The 24,030-nt window shown below is 43.7% G+C and overlaps 3 protein-coding genes across 3 annotated transcripts in view; all 3 read left to right on the forward strand.

Annotated features, from left to right (window-relative positions):
• Positions 1 to 24,030, forward strand: part of LOC139532514 (adhesion G-protein coupled receptor G7-like) — a 73,199-nt gene that overhangs the window by 47,181 nt on the left and 1,988 nt on the right. The window lies entirely within an intron of this gene.
• LOC139531381 (protein jagunal homolog 1-B-like) lies at positions 14,553 to 14,888 on the forward strand. The gene has a single exon (XM_071327839.1). The coding sequence runs from the start codon at positions 14,553 to 14,555 to the stop codon at positions 14,886 to 14,888; it is 336 nt and encodes a 111-aa protein (XP_071183940.1).
• LOC139532959 (mucin-2-like) lies at positions 18,634 to 22,751 on the forward strand. The gene is made up of 6 exons (XM_071331104.1): positions 18,634 to 19,059; positions 19,781 to 20,454; positions 20,561 to 20,689; positions 21,347 to 21,500; positions 22,274 to 22,399; positions 22,746 to 22,751. The coding sequence occupies exons 1-6, from the start codon at positions 18,634 to 18,636 to the stop codon at positions 22,749 to 22,751; spliced, it is 1,515 nt and encodes a 504-aa protein (XP_071187205.1).

Below are 24,030 nucleotides of genomic sequence, written 5' to 3' on the forward strand. Positions count from 1 at the left end.
TGTCTGGACTATCATTAAATGTGAAGACTTATTTATATCGAATCAGTTCTCTAGGTTGAATTAGTACGTGATTAAACTAATCATATTGGCTTCGTCCACTAGGGACATTTTCTTTGTATCATGTAGTAACCCAAATATCTACTGGTTGTTTGTTATGTAATTCTGTGATTATTTAGTTAGTTAATAAATAATTAAGCCAATTTGTATACCGCTGATTCATGATTTAGGCTAGGGTTCGTGCAGATATCCACGGGGTTGCGACGTTCAGTAATGAGAACTGATGAGGTAATAATAATAATCATAATCATAAGAATTATTATTACCTCATCAGTTCTATGTAGTACTGTGCGCCTCCCTCCCATAGACTGTTTTGGAATAGGCTGGTCATGTGCAGGAACCCCATGCAATGAGTTATTGTTTTGTGATTTTTGGTTTATGTAGAATATATGTATTTTCTATGTAAATGAATTTTCTTAAATCTTGTAATTTTCTTTTAAGTTGAGAAGATTCTTAAAATGGAGGAGATGTCGTGGAAAATTGCAAGATTATATTATAATGCTGGTATTGCATTTTAATGGTTGTTTTATTCGACAGAATATAATATTCTGTTAACTATTGTGTGTGTGTGTTCTACTGAGGATGGGCCTCTATGAGATAACACTGACAGGGGAGATTTACGATGTCTTTGGGTGATAAAACCTGAAGAGCATTCCAGAAAACATGAGCTAATGGTTCTGTTCTATGCCGTACCAGGGAGAGACGGTTCCCTTTTGGAGTAAGAGGGCCAGACACTGGTCTTTACAATGAAAACTGTTGACACAGCAGTAACTGTCTGCTATGTTTTATAGATATCTTTCATACAAATCTTAACCTTTGTGAACTGTTCCTAAGATCTGTGGTTCGTCATGTAGGTTGAGAGGGGTGTATCTTGGCTATAAAAGATCTTTGTACTTTTCTGTTGGTACTTTTTCAATGGTTCATTAGAGAGAGCGCATAATTGAAAGTCAAAAAGTGTATTGCAAAGCTCTTATTATTAAAGATGTAGTTTAAGTATTGACTAGTGTGTGAAGTTTGTAACTCCTCATTTGGTAATGCAGAAATATGCCACCACATTTGGCGACGAGGATGGGATGTGAATCTTCACTCGGTGACCGCTCCATAGTTTGTGGATCAGTAGCATCGCATTTTGATTGATATAGCTCTGAGTAAACCTGTGCAAAGCATTTATTAATATCCTGCGGATCTGTTACTATTTTACCCTTCTTGTCTTCTATTTTGTGAATAGCTCTAGATGCCTGTACATGCCTTAGCTGTCTTGCTAATAATTTATGTGGTTTGTCACCCAGTTCAAAATAACTTTGTTGCGTTTTTGCAAGTAAAGAGCCCACCGGTTTCAAAAGGATGGTATTGTATTCATATTTCAACTTTGTGATCTTCTCAAGTATTGTATTCAAGGAATTTGTCCTAAAAACGTTCTCCTGTTCCCCTAACTCTCTTTCAATTTCTCTCAGCCTAGTATTGGCGCGTTTTCCCCTCTCTGATGTATAAGAAATAATGTAACCCCCAACTCACGTACTTTAGAGATTCCCAAAGGGTGGAGTCGTCAACATCCCCCGTGTCGTTAGCTCCGTGGAAAAAGCCAATCTGCTCCTTCAAATACTGACAAAAAGCCTCATCTTTCAACAGGTATGCGTCTAAGCGCCACGGTCACCGACCTGTCGACATATTGACGAGTTTCAGCACCATGGACAGAGGAGAGTGGTCCGTAATTAGAATAGGGTGATAGGTAACTGACGCAGCTGCTGAAATTTGTAAAAAAAAATGTCAATTCTGGAATATGATTTATGAACTGATGAAAATAAAGAATAATCCCTATCTGTTGGGTGCATCAGTCTCCAAATATCAACAATGTTAAGGTTTGTCATCGATGTATTTAGACAGACACTGGCATTTGAATGTTGAAGTGACCTTGATAGCTGTTTATCTTAAAGAGGATCTAACGTACAGTTAAAGTCACCTCCAACAATAACACTTGTATCTGAGATATTTGGTATGGCCTTAAATACCCTTTGAAAAAAATAATGGATCATCGAAGTTGGGTCCATATAAATTGACCAAGGTTATTGGTTTCGAATTCAGTGTGCCAACCACAATAATACACCGACCATTAGGATCTGAAATCGAGGATGAGTAAACGAAAGGAATGTTTTTCCTTATCAGGATTGCTACCCCTCTCACTTTTGCATCAAAGTTAGACTGGTATATCTGGCCGATCCAGCCGACTCGTAGCTTGGCCTGAGCGGAGCGTTTAATATGAGTTTCTTGAAGAAGCACTATGTCAGCCCCCAGTGATTTAAGATGAGAAAAAACCTTAGCTCGTTTCACGACATGCCCTAAGCATGTCGTGAAGCAGTTCCAGCTGACTATCTTTATTTCACTAGGTCTACTCTGTGCTCGGTCACTATGTGGCATTTCTTATTTTAGAGCAAATTGTTGCCGTCATACAAAGCCCAAAAGAAAAACCTTAGCTGCCTTCACAGTTTTAGTCAAAGTCCCAAAACTCGTTGAGATATCAGCCAACCTTGTGTCCACCTTCTTGCTTAGTGAGTTTATGGCAGCCAGTATGTCACTTTGAGTAGGATCTGTGGGGAACTCTTGGGGGCTAGCATCTTCAGCTAACTCCTCGTGGGTCGGTGATGTTGAAATTGGTTCATTGTCTATCTCATTCAAATGATCTTGTTTAGCACCCCCTTTTTTGGTGCCTTTTCCCTTTGTCATATTGCCAGACAATGTTTGAAGTTATAGGTTTGATAATGGAATTTATATGTTTAAAATAATGATTAAAATATTCCACCCTGAATCCATATAATTGTATGAAATTTATTAGAATCATACATTTATAATCTGATGATGTGTGTAGTTTTAGTCAGAATTAGAACAAGGACCTTTTGTTCCTTTTTGTTACGTAAGCAGGGTGCAAGTGTAAAACAAATGATAAGAGGAGCTATCAACAGACAGTTGTATTACTGTGTTCCTTACAGGACATTCTGTCTCCACCCGTGGAGGGGAGAAACTGTTAGGCTTGCAGAAAATTATGAAACATGTTGCAGATTAAAGAAACAATGTGTCTGTGTAGTGGAAAAACACAGGCTGTCTGAGCAACGTGTAGCTTAAGATTTGAACATGTTTGTGTGTGTGTATAAAGACTGTGTTTGTATTGTGGACTTGAGAACGTTCTCGTGAATAAACTGTACTTACCTTTTGCATAAGCTGAGTCTTTGCCTAATTATTATTATACCCATGGTCTTACAAACCTCGGGGATTGGTAAAAGCTATTGGTTGATAGTTATTATCATTGGGATTGAAAATTCTCGTGACAGCTTGGTCCTTCGAAGCCGGATTTCAATACCTGTTTTCTGTCGTCCCATGGGAGCGCCAAAAACCGTGCACGGACAGATCAGAGATCCGTAAGTTAACCTTTCACGAGCCTCTACCCCGGGTCCGGGATCACCCCCCACCCCCCCCACACACTGATTAGCATAGCTAGCATAGCTTCACAAGTAGATAGTAGCATCTAAATATCATTAAATCACAAGTCCAAGACACCAGATGAAAGATACAGATCTTGTGAATAAAGCCACCATTTCAGATTTTTAAAATGTTTTACAGGGAAGACACAATATGTAAATCTATTAGCTAAACACGTTAGCAAAATACACAATTTCTTTGTCCACCATTTTTTCTCTCCACCAGTAGCTATCACCAATTCGGCTAAACTAAAATATTGATAGCCAATAACCAATAAAAAACCTCATCAGATGACAGTCTGATAACATATTTATGGTATAGGATAGGTTTTGTTAGAAAAAAGTGCATATTTCAGGTAGAAATCACAGTTTACAATTGCACCGACCATCACAACTCGACTAGAATTACTATAGAGAGCAACGTGTATGACCAATTTACTCATCATAAAACATTTCATAAGAATAGACAAAGCATAGCAATGGAAAGACCCAGATCTTGTGATTCCAGACAATATTTCAGATTTTCTAAGCGTTTTACAGCGAAAACACAATAAATCGATAAGTTAGCATACCACATGTGCAAACGTTACCAGAGCATCGATTCAAGCCAAAGAGAGCTATAACGTAATCATCGCCAAAATATATTAATTTTTTCACTAACCTTCTCAGAATTCTTCCGATGACACTCCTGTAACATCATTTTACAACATACATATAGAGTTTGTTCGAAAATGTGCATATTTAGCCATACAAAACCGTGGTTATACAATGAAAATACTAGCAAATCAAGCCTCAAAATGTCGGACGTCATCTTTCAGAGTGATCTAGTTTAATCGAAAGCTAATCATATACTTGACTAAAAAATACAGGGTTGACAGGAATCGAAAGACAAATTAGTTCTTAATGCAACCGCTGATTTACATTTCTAAAATTATCCTTACTGTGCAATACAGGGTTCGCCAAGTGAAGCGATAACAAACAAAATGGCGGATTATGCGTTTAAAATATTTCGACAGAACAACGATTTATCATATTAAATATTTCTTACTATGAGGTGATTTTCCATCAGATTCTTGGGCAATGTATCCTTTCTTGGGTCTAATCTTCTTTTGGTCGATAGATGTCCTCTGTCCTTCGAAATGTCCACTAACATCGACCGAGACCCCGAAACGTGACCAAAGCTTCAAAGTGCACGACAAAGAAATTCCTCAAAATCGCACTAAACGGATATAAATTGCTATAAAACGGTTCAAATTAACTACATTATGATGTTTTTAACAACTATAACGACTAAAAACATGACCGGAGAAATATCACTGGCTAAACAACCATTTGGAAAGAGGCAAGCCCGATGTCCATCTTGCGTAAGACGCGCGAAGGAAAGGACGGTACTTCCACGTTTTCTTGTTTTATAGTGGCTCTGATTGTGCAATCGACTCCATTCAAAGCGTGATGACGTACTGACACCCAGAGGAAGACGTAGGCAGTGTCGGTTTCTCCATAGCATTTACAGGCACCTTAAAACCGACCCCAGATCAGGGGTCAAAATTTCTGAAATCTGACTCCCTGTCAGGAAAAGTGCTGTAGAAGTAGTTCTGTACCACTCAGAGACAAAATTCCAACGGCTATAGAAACTAGAAAGTGTTTTCTATCCAATAATAACAATAATATGCATATTGTACGATCAAGAATTTAGCACGAGGCAGTTTAATTTGGAGACCAAAATATGCTAATGCGGAACAGCACCCCCTATAGTTGCAAGAAGTTTTAAAGACCTGACCTCTGGAAATTGAGGTTCCATTTCAGGCCGGTGGCAAACTGGTACGCGACAGAAAACGGGGACGAAATCCAACCAACATTGAAACCTCAGCGGCAAAAAATAAGGTCGGTGCTCTTTATTCACGGATATAGGGGATAATATCTGTATGATTGCTTTAAATGAGGTAAAGTATTTTAAGGGGATGCAGGAATTAACCAGAGATGAGTAAAGGATTTTAATGTATTCTGGGTGTTAGACGCTAAAATATCCGGAGGAGTTTATATCTGGTGACCTGTCTTTAGAATTTTGTGTGGAGAAAAATGTTTTCAAGGGAACCAAGTATTCTGTGCAAATGGAAGATAGGAATCGGGTATAAATTCAAATAGGAGGTGGGGTCCGGAATGACTCCAAGGTATCTGTGGCCACTACCAAAATAAACTAGCTAAATGTTGAGACCTTAAATGTAAAATTGGTTGAAAGACATTGACACAAAAACGTAAATTGGGAGGCAAAATATAATAATAGAATTATGAGAGAGGAGGTCAGCGACATGATTATATTGATATAGGTCGCCTGTCTAAATACGCTTAGGAGGGGATGGTCAGATCTTTAGGAGGCGCACATCTAGGTCTGATTATCCATTGAAGGAGGGAAGCCTAATATAGCGAAGTGAGATACGAGATATTAACGAGTCAAAATCACAAGGAACAACAAAAAATATGCTGCTAACTAGGGCTTTACGACCCCTGAAAAATAGCTTATGGTTGTATACGTGTGAGACCTAATGTCCGATCGAAAGACACCTCTATAGATAAAGTTTCAAGAAAGGAAAAGCATGCATAGGTTAAGAGTACACATAGATTGTGAGCATAGAGTGTGAGCACACACATAGGGAGTAGGGACATACACATCAATTGTGAGACACATAGATTGTGAGAAGAGATCAGAGTTTTAAAAGCACACACATAGAATAAGAAGATAATTATTTGCGTGTGAGATAGATATATTGATCAGTCAAAAGTCACAAGGAACAACAAAGAATAAGTAGAACTTATGGTTGTATACGTGTGAGATCTAAATAATATATCAGGATTCATACAAATAATTATACAAAAATTCTAGGAAAGATTAACGGGAGGTATTTATCAACATAGGTCAGGATAATAACGGAAGAAAGCACACACACACATAAAAGGTAAAAAGCACATACACATAGATTGTGAGAAGAAGCATAATAACAAAAATAGTAATTGAATAAACATGGGTAGTAAATCCTCTAAGGAAATTCCGGAATTAACGGGAGATGAGAGATATATGCTGGGAAAAGATAAGAGGAACATCTATTTTGGCCCGAAATGGAGGAAAAAGTACGAATTTGACGAACGTTTAACCTCTCTAGGGTACGTGAGATGTTAGCGTCCCACCTCTTCAACAGCCAGTGAAACTGCAGGGCGCCAAATTCAAAACAACAGAAATCCCATAATTAAAATTCCTCAAACATACATGTATTTTACACCATTTTAAAGATACACTTGTTGTAAATCCAGCCACATTGTCCGATTTCAAAAAGGCTTTACGACGAAAGCAAACCAAAAGATTATGTTAGGTGAGTGCCTATTCACAGAATAACACAGCCATTTTTCCAGCCAAAGAGAGGATTCACAAAAAGCAGAAATATAGATTAAATTAATCACTAACCTTTGATGATATTCATCAGATGACACTCATAGGACTTCATGTTACACAATACATGTATGTTTTGGTCGGTAAAGTTCATATTTATATCCAAAAATCGGAGTTTACATTGGCGCCTTCCGTTCAGAAGTCACAAAACATCCTTTGATTTTGCAGAGAGCCACATCAATTTACAGGAATACTCATAATAAACATTGCTAAAAGATACAACTGTTATGCATGGAATTTTAGATGCACTTCTCCTTAATGCAACCGCTGTGTCAGATTTCAAAAAAGCTTTATGAAAAAAGCAACCCATGCAATAATATGAGTCGGCGCTCAGAGCCCAATCAAGACACAAATATATCCGCCATATTATGCAGTCAACAGAAGTCAGAAGTAATATTATAAACATTCACTTACCTTTGATGATCTTCATCAGAATACACTCCCAGGAATCCCAGTTCCACAATAAATGTTTGTTTTGATCGATAATGTCCATCATTATGTCCAAATTCCTCCTTGTTGTTCTAGCGTTCAGTACACTTTCTAAACTCACGACGCGCGGGCAGGTCCAGCGGAAAGTACGGACGAAAAGTAAAAAAAGTTATATTACAGTCCGTAAAAACATGACAAACGAAGTATAGAATCAATCTTTAGGATGTTTTTAACATAATTCTTCAATAATGTTCCAACCGGAGTATTCCTGTGTCTTCAGAAGTGCGATGGAACAGAGCTCGCTCTCACGTGAGCGCGCATGGTCAGGGCATGTTCAGGTCATGATAGACCTGACTCATTCCTCTCTCCTTCGGCTCCACTTCACAGTAGAGGCATCAGACAAGATTCTAATGACTGTTGACATCTAGTGGAAGCCTTAGGAAGTGCAACATTACCAATATCCCACTGTATCTTCAATAGGAGCTGAGTTGAAAATCGACCAACCTCAGATTTCCCACTTCCTGGTTGGATTTTTTCTCAGGTTTTTTCCTGCCATATGAGTTCTGTTATACTCACAGACATCATTCAAACAGTTTTAGAAACTTCGGAGTGTTTTCTATCCAAATATACTAATAATATGCATATTCTAGCTTTTATGGCTTTGTAGCAGACCGTTTACTCTGGGCATGCTTTTCATCCGGACGTGAAAATACTGCCCCCTACCCCAAAATAAGTTAAATATAGAAAGACTGGAATCAGTGATTAAACAAATAAATCGGGTTTGTGGGGACAAGGTAGAGAAGCAACGGACAGAAGGGCTCGACACCGCTCGTATTTGGCTGGCTGAAGCTAGAAAAAGAGCGGAGGGGGCCAAGAAAAAGGGAGCTACTAAGGAGGAAGAATTAGGTAGCCAGGAGCAGACAGAGAGGACTCCCACGGCTCCCACAGAGGCACCACCTAAACCCAAATTATACCCCTCCCTGGCAGACCAGGAGTGGAGGGAAAATCCAGACGACGAGGTGGTGGTAATGAAACGGAGGCAACCAAACCAGGTGCCGCCCGTTCCGTTACCCCCTCCCCCATATGCTGGTCCTCAGGGAGCCGAGGGAGGGAGGGAGGGAGGAAGTGACACAGAAAGGAGGACAGGATCTAGCTATCTTATTGAGAAAGTGGATAGAGATAGAGAAAGGGAGAAAGTTGAGAAAAGTGAGAGGGGGAAATAAGGGAAGAGAGCGTGTTCATGGGGCTGCACGACCCAGAGCCCTCAGTAGACTCGATTCCCAAAACCAGAGTCCGGATAGGGACAGACAAGAGGAAAGTGGGGATGATTCTGAATGGATAGAGGAGAAGGAGGGAACAGACAGTCAGTACCCTCTGATAGCCTTAACTAACCCTCGAGCTGGGGACGACGGACAGGGGCCGACACTGGAGGTATACAGAGCATGGACTCAGAGGGATGTAGCCAGGGCAGTAGAAGGTGTAGGACATCCCAAGACGGGAATGGATGGGTTCAAGAGAGATTTGGAAGCCCTGGCAGCCAGCTTTAAACTGAACACGGGTGAAGTAGAGACAGCTGGTGGGAAAGGATTGGGCAGCAGTTCGGGGAAATTGGGTACCAGGACATGAGGATTTAGTAGTAGTGCCCTGGGCTGTAGATGGGCATTATGTCGAGAAAATCACACAGCTGTGTAATAATCTGAGAGAACACTATCACTGACATGCAGATTTCTCCAATGTCCACGAGTGTAAACAAGAAGACAGTGAGAATACAAGTCAATGCCTAGAGAGATTAAAGGACGTGTTCAATGCAAATAGCGGGTTAATAGAACCCCAGGCATTAGAGGGATTTAATGCTCCGTATTATCAGCAATTAAAAATTGCTTTCCTCAGTGGAATGCGTCCCGAGATAAGCAGTGCCATCAAACAGAACCTAGTAGGGTGGGGGCTAGCAGAGCTGAGAGAGGTGAAGAGATATGCAGTACACTATGAGCAGCATGGGAAAAGTGAGAGAGAAAACAAGGAACGGAAGGGAGCTGAATATTTGATGGCCACTCTAGGAGATATTGCAGGGAAGGGTATGGGTGACAGAGGAGGACGGGATAGCAAGGCAGGAGAGAAAGGGGGAAATAAATGTTACAATTGTGGCAAGCCAGGACATTTTGCTAGAGAATGTGAGGAGCCATGTCAACACTGCAATAAAGTAGGCCATAATCACCGAGACTGTAAAAAGAACAAGGACAGGAGAGGCAGGAGAGAGGGTCGAGGTAATTATAGAGAAAAGGTCAGGCGCCCACAGCCAGACTCAGATGGGAAAGAGGAAGATGAGGCATGACTAATTATGGGGAGCGGGGGAATAGACTCTAGAGAGGAGGAGGAGGATTTTCAGGATTCTGTTGTAAAAACTGATTGTGACATTTTTGAATTGGCTACTATTGATTTAGCATTACAACAGGAACAGAAACTCTATTTGACATTAACAATAATGGGAAAGAAAATTCAATTTCTGTGTGATACTGGAGCTTGTCACAATCTGTGCAGACGATGCTCCCAACGGGGTAAAAAGTAATGGGGAACAGATCATAGTACGTTCAGCATCAGGACATCAATTCATGGAACGGCTATCCGCTCCTGTAACGCTGAAACATGAGTCATCTGGCGGAGAAGCCACTGTCCCCGTTCTGATATTTAAACTATGCCCAGTCAACCTGTTAGGCCGAGATGTAATGACTAAACTGAATGTGGCCGTCACTCCCACTGAGAGGGAAATGAAGGCATACATTGTCAGAGACAATATGGTTGTCTGTGGGGACGGGGAACCATGTTATTGGTACAGTCAGGATTTGCTGAGGGGGGGGGGATAATGGATATTCCAAAAAACTTGATGGAACTCTTAGACAAAGTAGTACCAGGACTTATTAAGATGTCCCCCGATGACTTACACTGTACTCTCTGCTATAACAAACACCCAGGTCCAGATCCAGTCTATGAGGAAGCATTACTTAAAACCCCAGAGAGAACTATAGGGTTAAAGTGGTTTCACTATGACAGCACTCATGTTGCTGTGGAAGTGGAGCTACCTCAGAAGCTGTTCAGAGAAAGGTGGAGTCCCCATGTATCTCTCGCCAAGGAGCCCTCAGAAGGGTGGGAGGACATGGGCCAGTGGGTGTCAAAGGGGAGGAAAATCACAGACTGGGTAGACATGATTAGTGGAGATCAACACAGTCCATCAACCGATAGGTATCGCAGGAAGCTAAATTGGAGAGCAAATAGTGTTCCTGCTGTACATCTGAATGAGTGTGTAAAATACTGAGGAGAGGAGTACCTGTTAACAGAAGAACAGGAGTTAGAATTAGAGATAGTCCCTGAACATTTATGGTCACAAGGTCCAGCATATTAATTAAAGGGGAAACTCCAATACAGGTAGTATCTAAATCTAATCATAGGCCTTACCATAAGCAATATCCCATGAAACCAGAGGCAATAAAAGGTATTATTCCAATTTTTGAACAATTAATGAAATGTGGCGTAATCATTCCAGGCGATGAAGCATTTTGTAACTCTTCCCTGTTTCCAGTTAAAAAAGCAGCTCCAAGTACAGATTGGAGGATGGTAATGGATCTACCTTAAAACCTCTTAGCGCTAGGGATCAGAATTGTTTTATTTTCTTAAAATAACGTTCCCAAGGTAAACTGACATTTTCTCAGGCCCAGATCGTAGAATATGCATATAATTTACAGATTAGGATAGAAAACACTCCAAAGTTTCCAAAACTGTCAAAATATTGTCTGTGAGTATAACAAAACTGATTCTGCAGGCGAAAACCTGAGAAAATCTAACCCGGAAGTGATATTTTTTTTTAAATCTGTGTTTCCTGGACCGGCTTTCTTCCATTTAAAGGGGTATCAACCAGATTCCTTTTCCAATGGCTTCCTCAGGCTGTGACCAGGCTTTAGAAATAGTTTCAGGCTTTTATTTTGAAAAATGAGCGAGATTTTTCAAAAGTAGTCAGGTGTCCTCTGAATAGTTCCTGCGCGCGAGAGAGGAGCTCTCCATTTTCTTTTTCTCTCTTATTGAATAGGTTATGGTCCGGTTGAAATATTATCGATTATGTTTGTTAAAAACAACTTGAGGATTGATTATAAAAAACATTTGACATGTTTCTACGACCATTACGGATACTTTTTGGAATTTGTCGAACGGAACAAGGCTTTGGTTTTCTGAACATAACGCGCAACCCAAATGGCGTTTTTTTGTGATAAAAGTAATATTTATCGAACAAAAATAACATTTGTTGTGTAACTGGGAGTCTCGGGAGTGCAAACATCCGAAGATTATCAAAGGTAAGCGATACATTTTATTGCTTTTCTGACTTTCGTGACCATGCTAATTTGGGGCTAGCTGTTGTAGCATTGATTGATACACTCACAAAAGCTTGGATTTCGCTGTAAAGCATATTTTCAAAATCTGACACGATAGGTGGATTAACAACAAGCTAAGCTGTGTTTTGGTATATTTCACTTGTGATTGCATGATTATAAATAGTTTTAGTAATATTTTGCGCCCTGCAATTCAGCGGTTGTTTAGGAAAATGATCCCGTAAAAGGGATCCGTAGCGCAGAGAAGTTAATGACATGGCAGAATAGAATAGCATTGGATATGTTACTAGCCGAGAAGGGTGGGGTATGTGTGATATTCGGAGCAGCCTGCTGTACTTACATTCCAAATAACACAGCTCCAGACGGATCAGTGACCAAGGCCCTGGCCAGTTTGACCACATTAGCTCATGAGTTAGCAGAGAACTCTGGGGTGGATACTTCCCTGACAGGGTGGTTCGATAGCATGTTTGGGAAATGGAAAAATATTGTAAGTACTGTATTGTGGGCTGCTTTCACCTGTATGAGTTTGTTGGTGTTGTGTGGATGCTGGTTGGTCCCATGTGTGAGAGGTTTGATCACCAGAATTCTAGAGAGATCGATGACGCAACGGATGGTGAGATATGGACCAATTCCGAGCTCTGACCAGTGGGATGACGAATACAGGCCTCCAGGCCTAGGAGATGGCTCCGTTTCTTTTAACCACGAGGAGCCAATGTTAGATGAGACTATCTTCAATGTTTAGACAGACTGTTCCTTTAATGAAGATTGTAATAAAAATCCTAAAAAGAAGAGTTATAATGGGATATAGGCCTGGAGCAGTCGATGATGAGTATCTGATGTAAATACATGTCACGTTCTGACCATAGCTCTTTTGTGTTTTCTTTGTTTTAGTGTTGGTCAGGACGTGAGCTGAGTGGGCAGTCTATGTTGTGTGTCTAGTTTTCCCGTTTCTATGTTTGGCCTGATATGGTTCTCAATCAGAGGCAGGTGTTAGTCATTTTCTCTGATTGGGAACCATATTTAGGTAGCCTGTTTTGTGTTGGGTTTTGTGGGTGGTTGTCTTCTGTCTTTGTGTCTATGCACCAGATAGGACTGTTTCGGTTTTTCACATTTGTTGTTTTTGTATTTTGTGGTGTTCACATTTATTGTCGTTATTAAATCATGATGAACACTAACCACGCTGCGCTTTGGTCCTCTCCTTCGTCCACAGAAGAAAGCCGTTACAATACATGTATTGGTTTTGTTTGATTTTGTGTAACATTTTTGATTCCATATGGCGGTGGATGTATCAGTGTGTATTATTTAGTCATTAAGGGTGGATTGATAATGGAATTTATATGTTTAAAGTAATGATTAAAATATTCCACCCTGAATCCATATAATTGTATGAAATTTATTTGAATCATAAATTTATAATCTGATGATGTGTGTAGTTTTAGTCAGAATTAGAACAAGGACCTTTTGTTCCTTTTTAGTACGTAAGCAGGGTGCAAGTGTGAAACAAATGATAAGAGGAGCTATCGACAGACAAGCTGGACTACTGTGTTCCTTACATTACATTTACATTTACATTTAAGTCATTTAGCAGACGCTCTTATCCAGAGCGACTTACAAATTGGTGCATTCACCTTATGATATCCAGTGGAACAACCACTTTACAATAGTGCATCTAACTCTTTTAAGGGGGGAGGGGTTAGAAGGATTACTTTATCCTATCCTAGGTATTCCTTAAAGAGGTGGGGTTTCAGGTGTCTCCGGAAGGTGGTGATTGACTCCGCTGACCTGGCGTCGTGAGGGAGTTTGTTCCACCATTGGGGTGCCAGAGCAGCGAACAGTTTTGACTGGGCTGAGCGGGAACTGTACTTCCTCAGAGGTAGGGAGGCGAGCAGGCCAGAGGTGGATGAACGCAGTGCCCTTGTTTGGGTGTACATGACATTCTGTCTCCACCCGTGGAGGGGAGAAACTGTTAGGCTTGCAGAAAATTATGAAACATGTTGCAGATTAAAGAAACAATGTGTCTGTGTAGTGGAAAAACACAGACTGTCTGAGCAACGTGTAGCTTAAGATTTGAACATGTTTGTGTGTGTGTATAAAGACTGTGTTTGTATTGTGGACTTGAGAACGTTCTCGTGAATAAACTCTACTTACCTTTTGCATAAGCTGAGTCTTTGCCTAATTATTATTATACTCATGGTCTTACAAACCTCGGGGATTGGTCAAAGCTATTGATTGATAGTTATTATCATTGGGATTGAAAATTCTTGTGACAAGGTTGTGAGAGGTTAAGATAAATATTAATTTGTTTCAAAATATAGTGGAGCTCTAGCAAAGCACGTCTACTCCATTGCACTCTCTCTAGGGCCACGTATGAAAACAATTTTAGCATATTCACTGTCACTTATGTATGTCTAATTTCAAGAATTCAAGGTTCATTTGTTTCATAAGGTTCATGTAGGGGTACATTCTTAGAAAACTGCTATATATTTTGCCCACTATTATAGGGGTTAAAGGTTAAATAAAAAAGTGTTTCTTTATTATTAAAAACAATGAGTTCAGCCTTTGAGCCTTCATTAGGAACATGCACCGTTGGTTGGAATGCAAATAGCGACAGACTGTATACTTCTATTTTGCATGTCGGTTAGAGTCAGAGTAAGTCATCACATCTCAGTGAGCTGTTGTGTGCGAACCATCCCTCATGTTTGGCATTAGCGGAGGGTTCTTAGGATGTACACGGACTGGTAACAGTGACATGGCGCATCAGCCATTTTTTATGTGCACATGATCTGGCTCCTCTTAACTGCCCAGGTGACAGTGAACCAGCTGAACCTAGTGTCCCACAGTGTGGTGGCTGCTCCCTACCAGTGGCAGTACCCCTACCTGCTCAGTATCATCCCCTCCCTCTTCAGCTTCATGGCCCTGCCCAAAAACAACATCAGCTACCTGGTGATCTCCATGATCAGTGCTGGCCTCTTCTGCATAGCGCCACTCATCTACGGGGGTATGGAGATGTTCCCGGTGTCCCAGCAGCTGTACCGCCACGGCAAGGCCTACTGCTTCATCTTCGGCTTCTCTGCCGTGTCCGTCGTGTACCTGGTGATGGTGATGGCGGTGTAGGTGTCGACAAGTTGGCACTTGTTCGTTGATTTGAAAGGAAATGACAGGAATAATAAATATGGTAGAAACTCCAACTAGACCAGGGACAGGCAACTTTGATGGGGGTGGGGACCACAAAACATCTGAACTCATCATGAGGGGGCTGCAGTGCCTTGCGGGTCTACGTAACCTCATCCATAACCACACATGCAGTCAGAGCCGGCCCTAGCCTTTTGGGGCCCTAAGTGGAATGTTGTGTGTGTGTACCTGATGTTATACACATTTTGCCATGGGGCGGAGAGAAATTTGCAGTTTTCCAGCTAATTTCCTGAAATGTTACACTTTACTATTGGATGGAGAGAAATGTTTGCAGTTTTTTAAATGATATCTGAGTGAGAGTGTCGACCATGATTACTACAAGTTTAGATCACTGGCTAGACTATCTTACCAGTCTAAACAAATGTTAGCTGACGTGGGCTAATTGAGTGACTGTCAAGTGACTGACATAACAAGAGAAAAACTGCTGATGCACAACCAAATATTGAAATGGCACCTTGTGCATTTTACTATTCTAACTCTCAACAGTAAGTTGAAACTCCGACTAAGTTCAGCAGTTGCCCATCTCTGCTTTGGACAATGTAACGATCGTCTGTGGTGGAAGAAGGATCGGACCAATGTGCGGCGTGGTAAGTGTTCATGTCTTTTTAATAAACAAAACTGAACACTGGAACAAAACAATAAACGAAGTGAACAAATGAAACAGCACCGCGTGGCGACAAACACTGACACGGAAGACAACCACCCACAAAACACAATAGAACACAGGCTACCTAAATATGGTTCCCAATCAGAGACAATGACTAACACCTGCCTCTGATTGAGAACCATATCAGGCCAAACGAGAAACCCCACATAGAAACAGAAAACATAGATCATACCCACCCAACTCACGCCCTGACCACACTAAAACAAAGAAAATACCAAATAACTATGGTCAGAACGTGACAGACAATGCCTTTGCGAATCCAATGTTTTTAGATTTGTGGGTGAAGTTGTGAACGAGTGTACACTTCCGGACGAAGGAGATATTATTGGGACGTACCCATGACTAGGTTAGGGCATGATGTGCCTTAATGAGACGAGCCATCCAGAACTGAGGGGCAGGACTGAGTTTGGGAAACCCTGTTCTAGAGAAGTCTACCCTCTAGTGTCCTCACATTCTAATCCAGACCTCCAAGACACTTCCATCACTTTGTTTAATTCTTCAACTCTAATCAGGAGATCTAATTACACCTGATCTAGTGGAAAGTTGTTCTGTTTACCAAAACATGTACTTTACCTCCCAGCTGCAACAAAGAATGTTTTGCATAGAGAAGGTTAATGCTATTGGTTGACTGGTCCTCACAGTATTCATCCATGTGGATCCTATTTATTCATCCTGTCATGTCTGATCTCTTTTCAAAGAATTTGTGTCATTGTCTTTACTGATCCTGTTGACAACGTGGGTTGTGTTGAAACCAATACTTTGGTTCCAGTACTTTCCCCTTAATTTCAACACTAAATCATTAACTGGTACCTGTACGTCACTGCAGACTCTGTAATAGGTGGAGCGCAGCATAAAACCAACAGATGTCCATAATAATGTGCAGTCTGCTGACACTGGATGACTGGAAACAGCAGAGATGAAGGAGCTATGGATTATGGCTGTCTTTGCTACAGGTAAGACTTGCTCTATATTTGATTCATTCAGGGTGATTTAAGATGTTCAGATGTATGATGCTGTTATGTTTGTTGTATGATTGAGAATTGCGTAAGAAAATTGCTGTCACTCTCCAGATGTTCAAAAATGTATGATTAATTTAACTTGTCAATGGATTATTACCACTATATGACCTTACTGTTTTTACGTTGTGGTTGATGAATGTTAAAGTTTGTTGTATAGTCAATGATTAATTGATGTTTTGTCTGTTTGCTGTGAGGGATACAATAGCATCAATAAAGACATTGTTTCAGACTTTATTTTTATCCAAACACTAATCTGGATGTATCGCTAAGCTGTTGTTTACAGATTGTGGGTAGACTACTATCAGATCTCAGATGCAGTTGATAACAGGGTAGACGTTGCTATCAACTGTCTACCGTTTATTGGCAGTGAGAATGACTTCTTTCTCTCAAAAAGTACAGTAGAAAACATTTCTACACTGGTGAAGCGACAATGAAACTGGAACAGCATGGATCATCTGCAATGATTAAAGGAACTGACACTATGTATCCTTGTTTATGTGGTTTACTGAGTTGATTAACTTTTTTTAAAGTATTTTTTTCACAGGGGGATCTCACCATATCATCTGTCATTCCAACAACCATTGACATAACTACCCCAACTACTGCTGACCCTACAACTCCTGAACCTCCAACTACTGATGTCCTTTTAAACCCTGACCCTCCAGCTAGTCCCCCTCCAACTACCTACACTCCAACTACCGACACGCCAACTACTTACACTCCAACTACCGACACGCCAACTACTTACACTCCAACTACCGACACTCCAACTACTGCTGCCACTTTAACACCTGACCCTCCAACTACTGACTCTTCAGCTACCAACACTCCAACAACCGACAATCCAGCAACCGACAGTCCAGCAACCGGCACTCCAATTACATACACTCCAACTACCGACAATCCAACTACTGACATTCCAGCAACCAACACTACACCAATCGACCCTAAAACTACTGATCCTCCAACTACCAACCATCCAACTACCGACATTCCCGCTACCGACCCTCCAGCTACCAAAATATCCTTAACAGACACTCCAGCTACCAACTTACCAACTACCCACTATCCAACTACCAACTTTCCAACAATTGACACCACAGCAACCGACACCCCAGCAACCGACACACAAGCAACCGACCTTCCAGCAACAGACTTTCCAACTTCCGATACTACAGCTACAGACACACCAGCAACCGACACCCCAGCAACCGACACTCCAACTACCGAAACGCCAAGTACTGACACTCCAACTACCGAATGTCCAACTACTGACACTCAAATTACCGACTTTCCAACTACCGACACTCCAACTATCTATACTCCAACTACCGACTCTCCAACAACCGACACGCCAACAACTGGCACGCCAACTACCGACACTCCAGCTGCAGTCACTAAAACTACCAACTGTCCAACTACCGACTGCCCAACTACTGACTGTCCAACTACCGACACTCCAACTACCGACCTTCCCCCTACTCACTATCCAACAACTGACTTTCCAACAACTGACACTCCAGCAACCGACACACACGCAACCCACCTTCCAGCAACAGACTTTCCAACTTCCGATACTACAGCTACCGACACTCCAGCAACCGACACTCCAGCAACCGATACCCCAGCAACCGACACTCCAGCAACCGACACTCCAGCAACCGACACTCCAGCAACCGACACTCCAGCAACCGACACTCCAGCAACCGACACGCCAGCAACCGACACTCCAGCAACCGACACCCCAGCAACCGACACTCCAGCAACCGACACTCCAACTACCGAAATGCCAACTACCGACACTCCAACTACCGAATGTCCAACTACTGACACCCCAACTACCGACTTCCCAACAACTGACACCCCAGCAACCGACACCCCAGCAACCGACACTCCAGCAACCGACACTCCAGCAACCGACACTCCAGCAACCGACACCCCAGCAACCGACACTCCAGCAACCGACACTCCAACTACCGAAATGCCAACTACCGACACTCCAACTACCGAATGTCCAACTACTGACACCCCAACTACCGACTTCCCAACAACTGACACCCCAGCAACCGACACTCCAGCAACCGACAATCCAGCAACCGACAGTCCAGCAACCGGCACTCCAATTACATACACTCCAACTACCGACACCCCAGCAACCGACACCCCAGCAACTGACACTCCAGCAACCGACACTCCAGCAACCGACACCCCAGCAACCAACACTCCAGCAACCGACACCCCAGCAACCGACACTCCAACTACCGAATGTCCAACTACTGACACCCCAACTACCGACACTCCAACTACCGAATGTCCAACTACTGACACCCCAACTACCGACTTCCCAACAACTGACACCCCAGCAACCGACACTCCAGCAACCGACACTCCAGCAACCGACACTCCAGCAACCGGCACTCCAATTACATACACTCCAACTACCGACAATCCAACTACTGACATTCCAGCAACCAACACTACACCAATCGACCCTAAAACTATTGATCCTCCAACTACCAACCCTCCAACTACCGACCTTCCCGCTACCGACCCTCCAGCTACCAAAATATCATTAACAGACACTCCAGCTACCAACTTACCAACTACCCACTATCCAACTACCAACTTTCCAACAATTGACACCACAGCAACCGACACCCCAGCAACCGACACACAAGCAACCGACCTTCCAGCAACAGACTTTCCAACTTCCGATACTACAGCTACAGACACACCAGCAACCGACACCCCAGCAACCGACACTCCAACTACCGAAACGCCAACTACTGACACTTCAACTACCGAATGTCCAACTACTGACACTCAAATTACCGACTTTCCAACTACCGACACTCCAACTATCTATACTCCAACTACCGACTCTCCAACAACCGACACGCCAACAACTGGCACGCCAACTACCGACACTCCAGCTGCAGTCACTAAAACTACCAACTGTCCAACTACCGACTGCCCAACTACTGACTGTCCAACTACCGACACTCCAACTACCGACCTTCCCCCTACTCACTATCCAACAACTGACTTTCCAACAACTGACACTCCAGCAACCGACACACACGCAACCCACCTTCCAGCAACAGACTTTCCAACTTCCGATACTACAGCTACCGACACTCCAGCAACCGACACTCCAGCAACCGATACCCCAGCAACCGACACTCCAGCAACCGACACTCCAGCAACCGACACTCCAGCAACCGACACCCCAGCAACCGACATTCCAGCAACCGACACTCCAGCAACCGACACTCCAGCAACCGACACCCCAGCAACCGACACCCCAGCAACTGACACTCCAGCAACCGACACTCCAGCAACCGACACCCCAGCAACCGACACTCCAGCAACCGACACCCCAGCAACCGACACTCCAACTACCGAATGTCCAACTACTGACACCCCAACTACCGACACTCCAACTACCGAATGTCCAACTACTGACACCCCAACTACCGACTTCCCAACAACTGACACCCCAGCAACCGACACTCCAGCAACCGACACTCCAGCAACCGACACTCCAGCAACCGACACCCCAGCAACCGACACTCCAGCAACCGACACTCCAACTACCGAAATGCCAACTACCGACACTCCAACTACCGAATGTCCAACTACTGACACCCCAACTACCGACTTCCCAACAACTGACACCCCAGCAACCGACACTCCAGCAACCGACAATCCAGCAACCGACACTCCAGCAACCGACACTCCAGCAACCGACACTCCAGCAACCGACACTCCAGCAACCGACACCCCAGCAACCGACACTCCAGCAACCGACACTCCAACTACCGAAATGCCAACTACCGACACTCCAACTACCGAATGTCCAACTACTGACACCCCAACTACCGACTTCCCAACAACTGACACCCCAGCAACCGACACTCCAGCAACCGACACTCCAGCAACCGACACTCCAGCAACCGACACCCCAGCAACCGACACTCCAGCAACCGACACTCCAACTACCGAAATGCCAACTACAGACACTCCAACTACCGAATGTCCAACTACTGACACCCCAACTACCGACTTCCCAACAACTGACACCCCAGCAACCGACACCCCAGTAACCGACACACACGCAACCCACCTTCCAGCAACAGACTTTCCAACATCCGATACTACAGCTACAGACACACCAACAACCGACACCCCAGCAACCGACACTCCAACTACCGAAACGCCAAGTACTGACACTCCAACTACCGAATGTCCAACTACTGACACTCAAATTACCGACTTTCCAACTACCGACACTCCAACTATCTATACTCCAACTACCGACACTCTAGCAACCGACACACCAGCAACCGACACACAAGGAACCCACCTTCCAGCCACAGACTTTCCAACGTCCGATACTACAGCCACCGACACTCCAGCAACCGACACTGCAACTACCGAAATGCCAACTACCGACACTCCAACTACCGAGTGTCCAACTACTGACACACCAATTACCGACTTTTCAACTACCGACACTCCAACTATCGATACTCCAACTACCGACTCTCCAACAATCGGCACGCCAACTACCGGCATGCCAACTACCGACACTCCAGCTACAGTCACTAAAACTACCAACTGTCCAACTACCGACTGTCCAACTACTGACTGTCCAACTACTGACTGTCCAACTACCGACACTCCAACTACAGACACTCCAGTTACCGACACTCCAACAACCGGCACGCTATCAACTGGTACGCCAACAACCGGCACGCTATCAACTGGTACGCCAACAACCGGCACGCTATCAACTGGTACGCCAACAACCGGCACGCTATCAACTGGTACGCCAACAACCGACACGTCAACATCTGACACTACAGCTACCCACACGCCGGCAACCGACACTCCAGCAACCGACACTCCAGCAACCGACACTCCAACTACCGACACTCCAACTACTGACACTCCATCTACTGGCTGTCCAACTACTGACTTTACAACTACCGACTTTACAACTACCGACACTCCAAATACCGGCAGGCTATCAACCGGCACGCCAACATCTGACACGCCAACAACCGACATGCCAACATCTGACATGCCAACAACCGAGACGCCAACATCTGACATGCCAACAACCGAGACGCCAACAACTGACATGCCAACAACCGAGACGCCAACAACTGACATGCCAACAACCGAGACGCCAACAACTGACATGCCAACAACCGAGATGCCAACAACTGACATGCCAACAACCGAGACGCCAACATCTGACATGCCAACAACCGAGACGCCAACAACTGACATGCCAACAACCGAGACGCCAACATCTGACATGCCAACAACCGAGACGCCAACATCTGACATGCCAACAACCGACATGCCAACATCTGACATGCCAACAACCGACATGCCAACATCTGACATGCCAACAACCGACATGCCAACATCTGACATGCCAACAACCGACATGCCAACATCTGACATGCCAACAACCGACATGCCAACATCTGACATGCCAACAACCGACATGCCAACATCTGACATGCCAACAACCGAGACGCCAACAACTGACATTCCAACTACCGACATTTCAACTACTGAACATACTTCACTGCCATACACAATAGTGTGTGGAACCATTGCGACTCTCCCCATCACCTCTCCCACCACCACCTCTCCCACAACCTCTACCACCACCCCCACCACCACCTCTCCCACCACCACCTCTCCCACCACCAGCTCTCCCACCACCAGCTCTCCCACCATTACCTCTCCCACCACCATCTCTACCTCCACCTCTCTCACCACCTCTACCACCAACCCCACAATCCCCCCTCCCACCACCTCTCCCACCACCTCTCCCACCACCTCTACCACCACCCCCACCATCACCTCTCCCACCACCACCTCTCCCACCACCTCTACCACCACCACCTCTCCCATCACCTCTCCCACCACCACCTCTCCCACAATCCCCACCACCACCTCTCCTACAATCCCCACCACCACCTCTCCTCCCACCTCTCCCCCCACCTCTCCCACCATCACCTCTCCCACCACCACCTCGACCACAACCCCTCCTCTGGTCTGTATCAACAGTGGTAAGCTGCAGAGTCGAGTTTGTATCTGTCCTGATGAGTGGACTGGAGAGACCTGTTCAGAGGGTACGTAAACACAAGTACACTATATCTAACCCTGGATCAACCATTCAGACTCCTCCACAATACTACACTACTATACCTAACCCTGGAACTACCATTCAGACTCCTCTACTATACTACACTACTATGCCTAACCCTGGATCTACCATTCAGACTCCTCCACAATACTACACTACTATACCTAACCCTGGATCTACCATTCAGACTCCTCCACAATACTACACTACTATACCTAACCCTGGATCAACCATTCAGACTCCTCCACAATACTACACTATTATACCTAACCCTGGAACTACCATTCACAGTACACACCACTACACTACTATACCTAACCCTGGATCTCACATTCACAGTACACACCACTACAATACTATACCTAACCCTGGATCTCACATTCACAGTACACACCACTACACTACTATACCTAACCCTGATCTCTGATTCACAGTACACACCACTACACTACTATACCTAACCCTGGAACTACCATTCAGACTCCTCTACTATACTACACTACTATACCTAACCCTGGATCTACCATTCAGACTCCTCCACAATACTACACTACTATACCTAACCCTGGATCTACCATTCAGACTCCTCCACAATACTACACTACTATACCTAACCCTGGATCAACCATTCAGACTCCTCCACAATACTACACTATTATACCTAACCCTGGAACTACCATTCACAGTACACACCACTACGACTACTATACCTAACCCTGGATCTCACATTCACAGCCCCCCCCTACCACCCGACCGCACGTCCCCACACACTACTATACCTAACCCTGGATCTCACATTCACAGTACACACCACTACACTACTATACCTAACCCTGGATCTCACATTCACAGTACACACCACTACACTACTATACCTAACCCTGGATCTCTGATTCACAGTACACACCACCTCACTACTATACCTAACCCTGGATCTCACATTCACAGTACACACCACTACACTACTATACCTAACCCTGGATCTCACATTCACAGTACACACCACTACACTACTATACCTAACCCTGGATCTCTGATTCACAGTACACACCACTACACTACTATACCTAACTCTGATCTCTGATTCACAGTACACACCACTACACTACTATACCTAACCCTGGATCTCACATTCACAGTACACACCACTACACTACTATACCTAAACCTGGATCTCACATTCACAGTACACACCACTACACTACT

This window comes from Salvelinus alpinus, chromosome 10, assembly GCF_045679555.1.
Source record: "Salvelinus alpinus chromosome 10, SLU_Salpinus.1, whole genome shotgun sequence".
Lineage (NCBI taxonomy): Eukaryota > Metazoa > Chordata > Actinopteri > Salmoniformes > Salmonidae > Salvelinus > Salvelinus alpinus.

Excerpts from the sequence above, each read along its gene's own strand:
- LOC139531381 (XM_071327839.1), top strand. The coding sequence starts at position 14,553 with ATGATCTGGCTCCTCTTAACTGCCCAGGTGACAGTGAACCAGCTGAAC.
- LOC139532959 (XM_071331104.1), top strand. The coding sequence starts at position 18,634 with ATGCCAACTACCGACACTCCAACTACCGAATGTCCAACTACTGACACC. Across the intron at positions 19,060-19,780 it reads CTCCAGCAACCGACACTCCA|CTACCGACACTCCAGCAACC; the intron begins GCAACCGGCACT and ends CCGATACTACAG. Across the intron at positions 21,501-22,273 it reads GGTACGCCAACAACCGACAC|TGTGTGGAACCATTGCGACT; the intron begins GTCAACATCTGA and ends CATACACAATAG.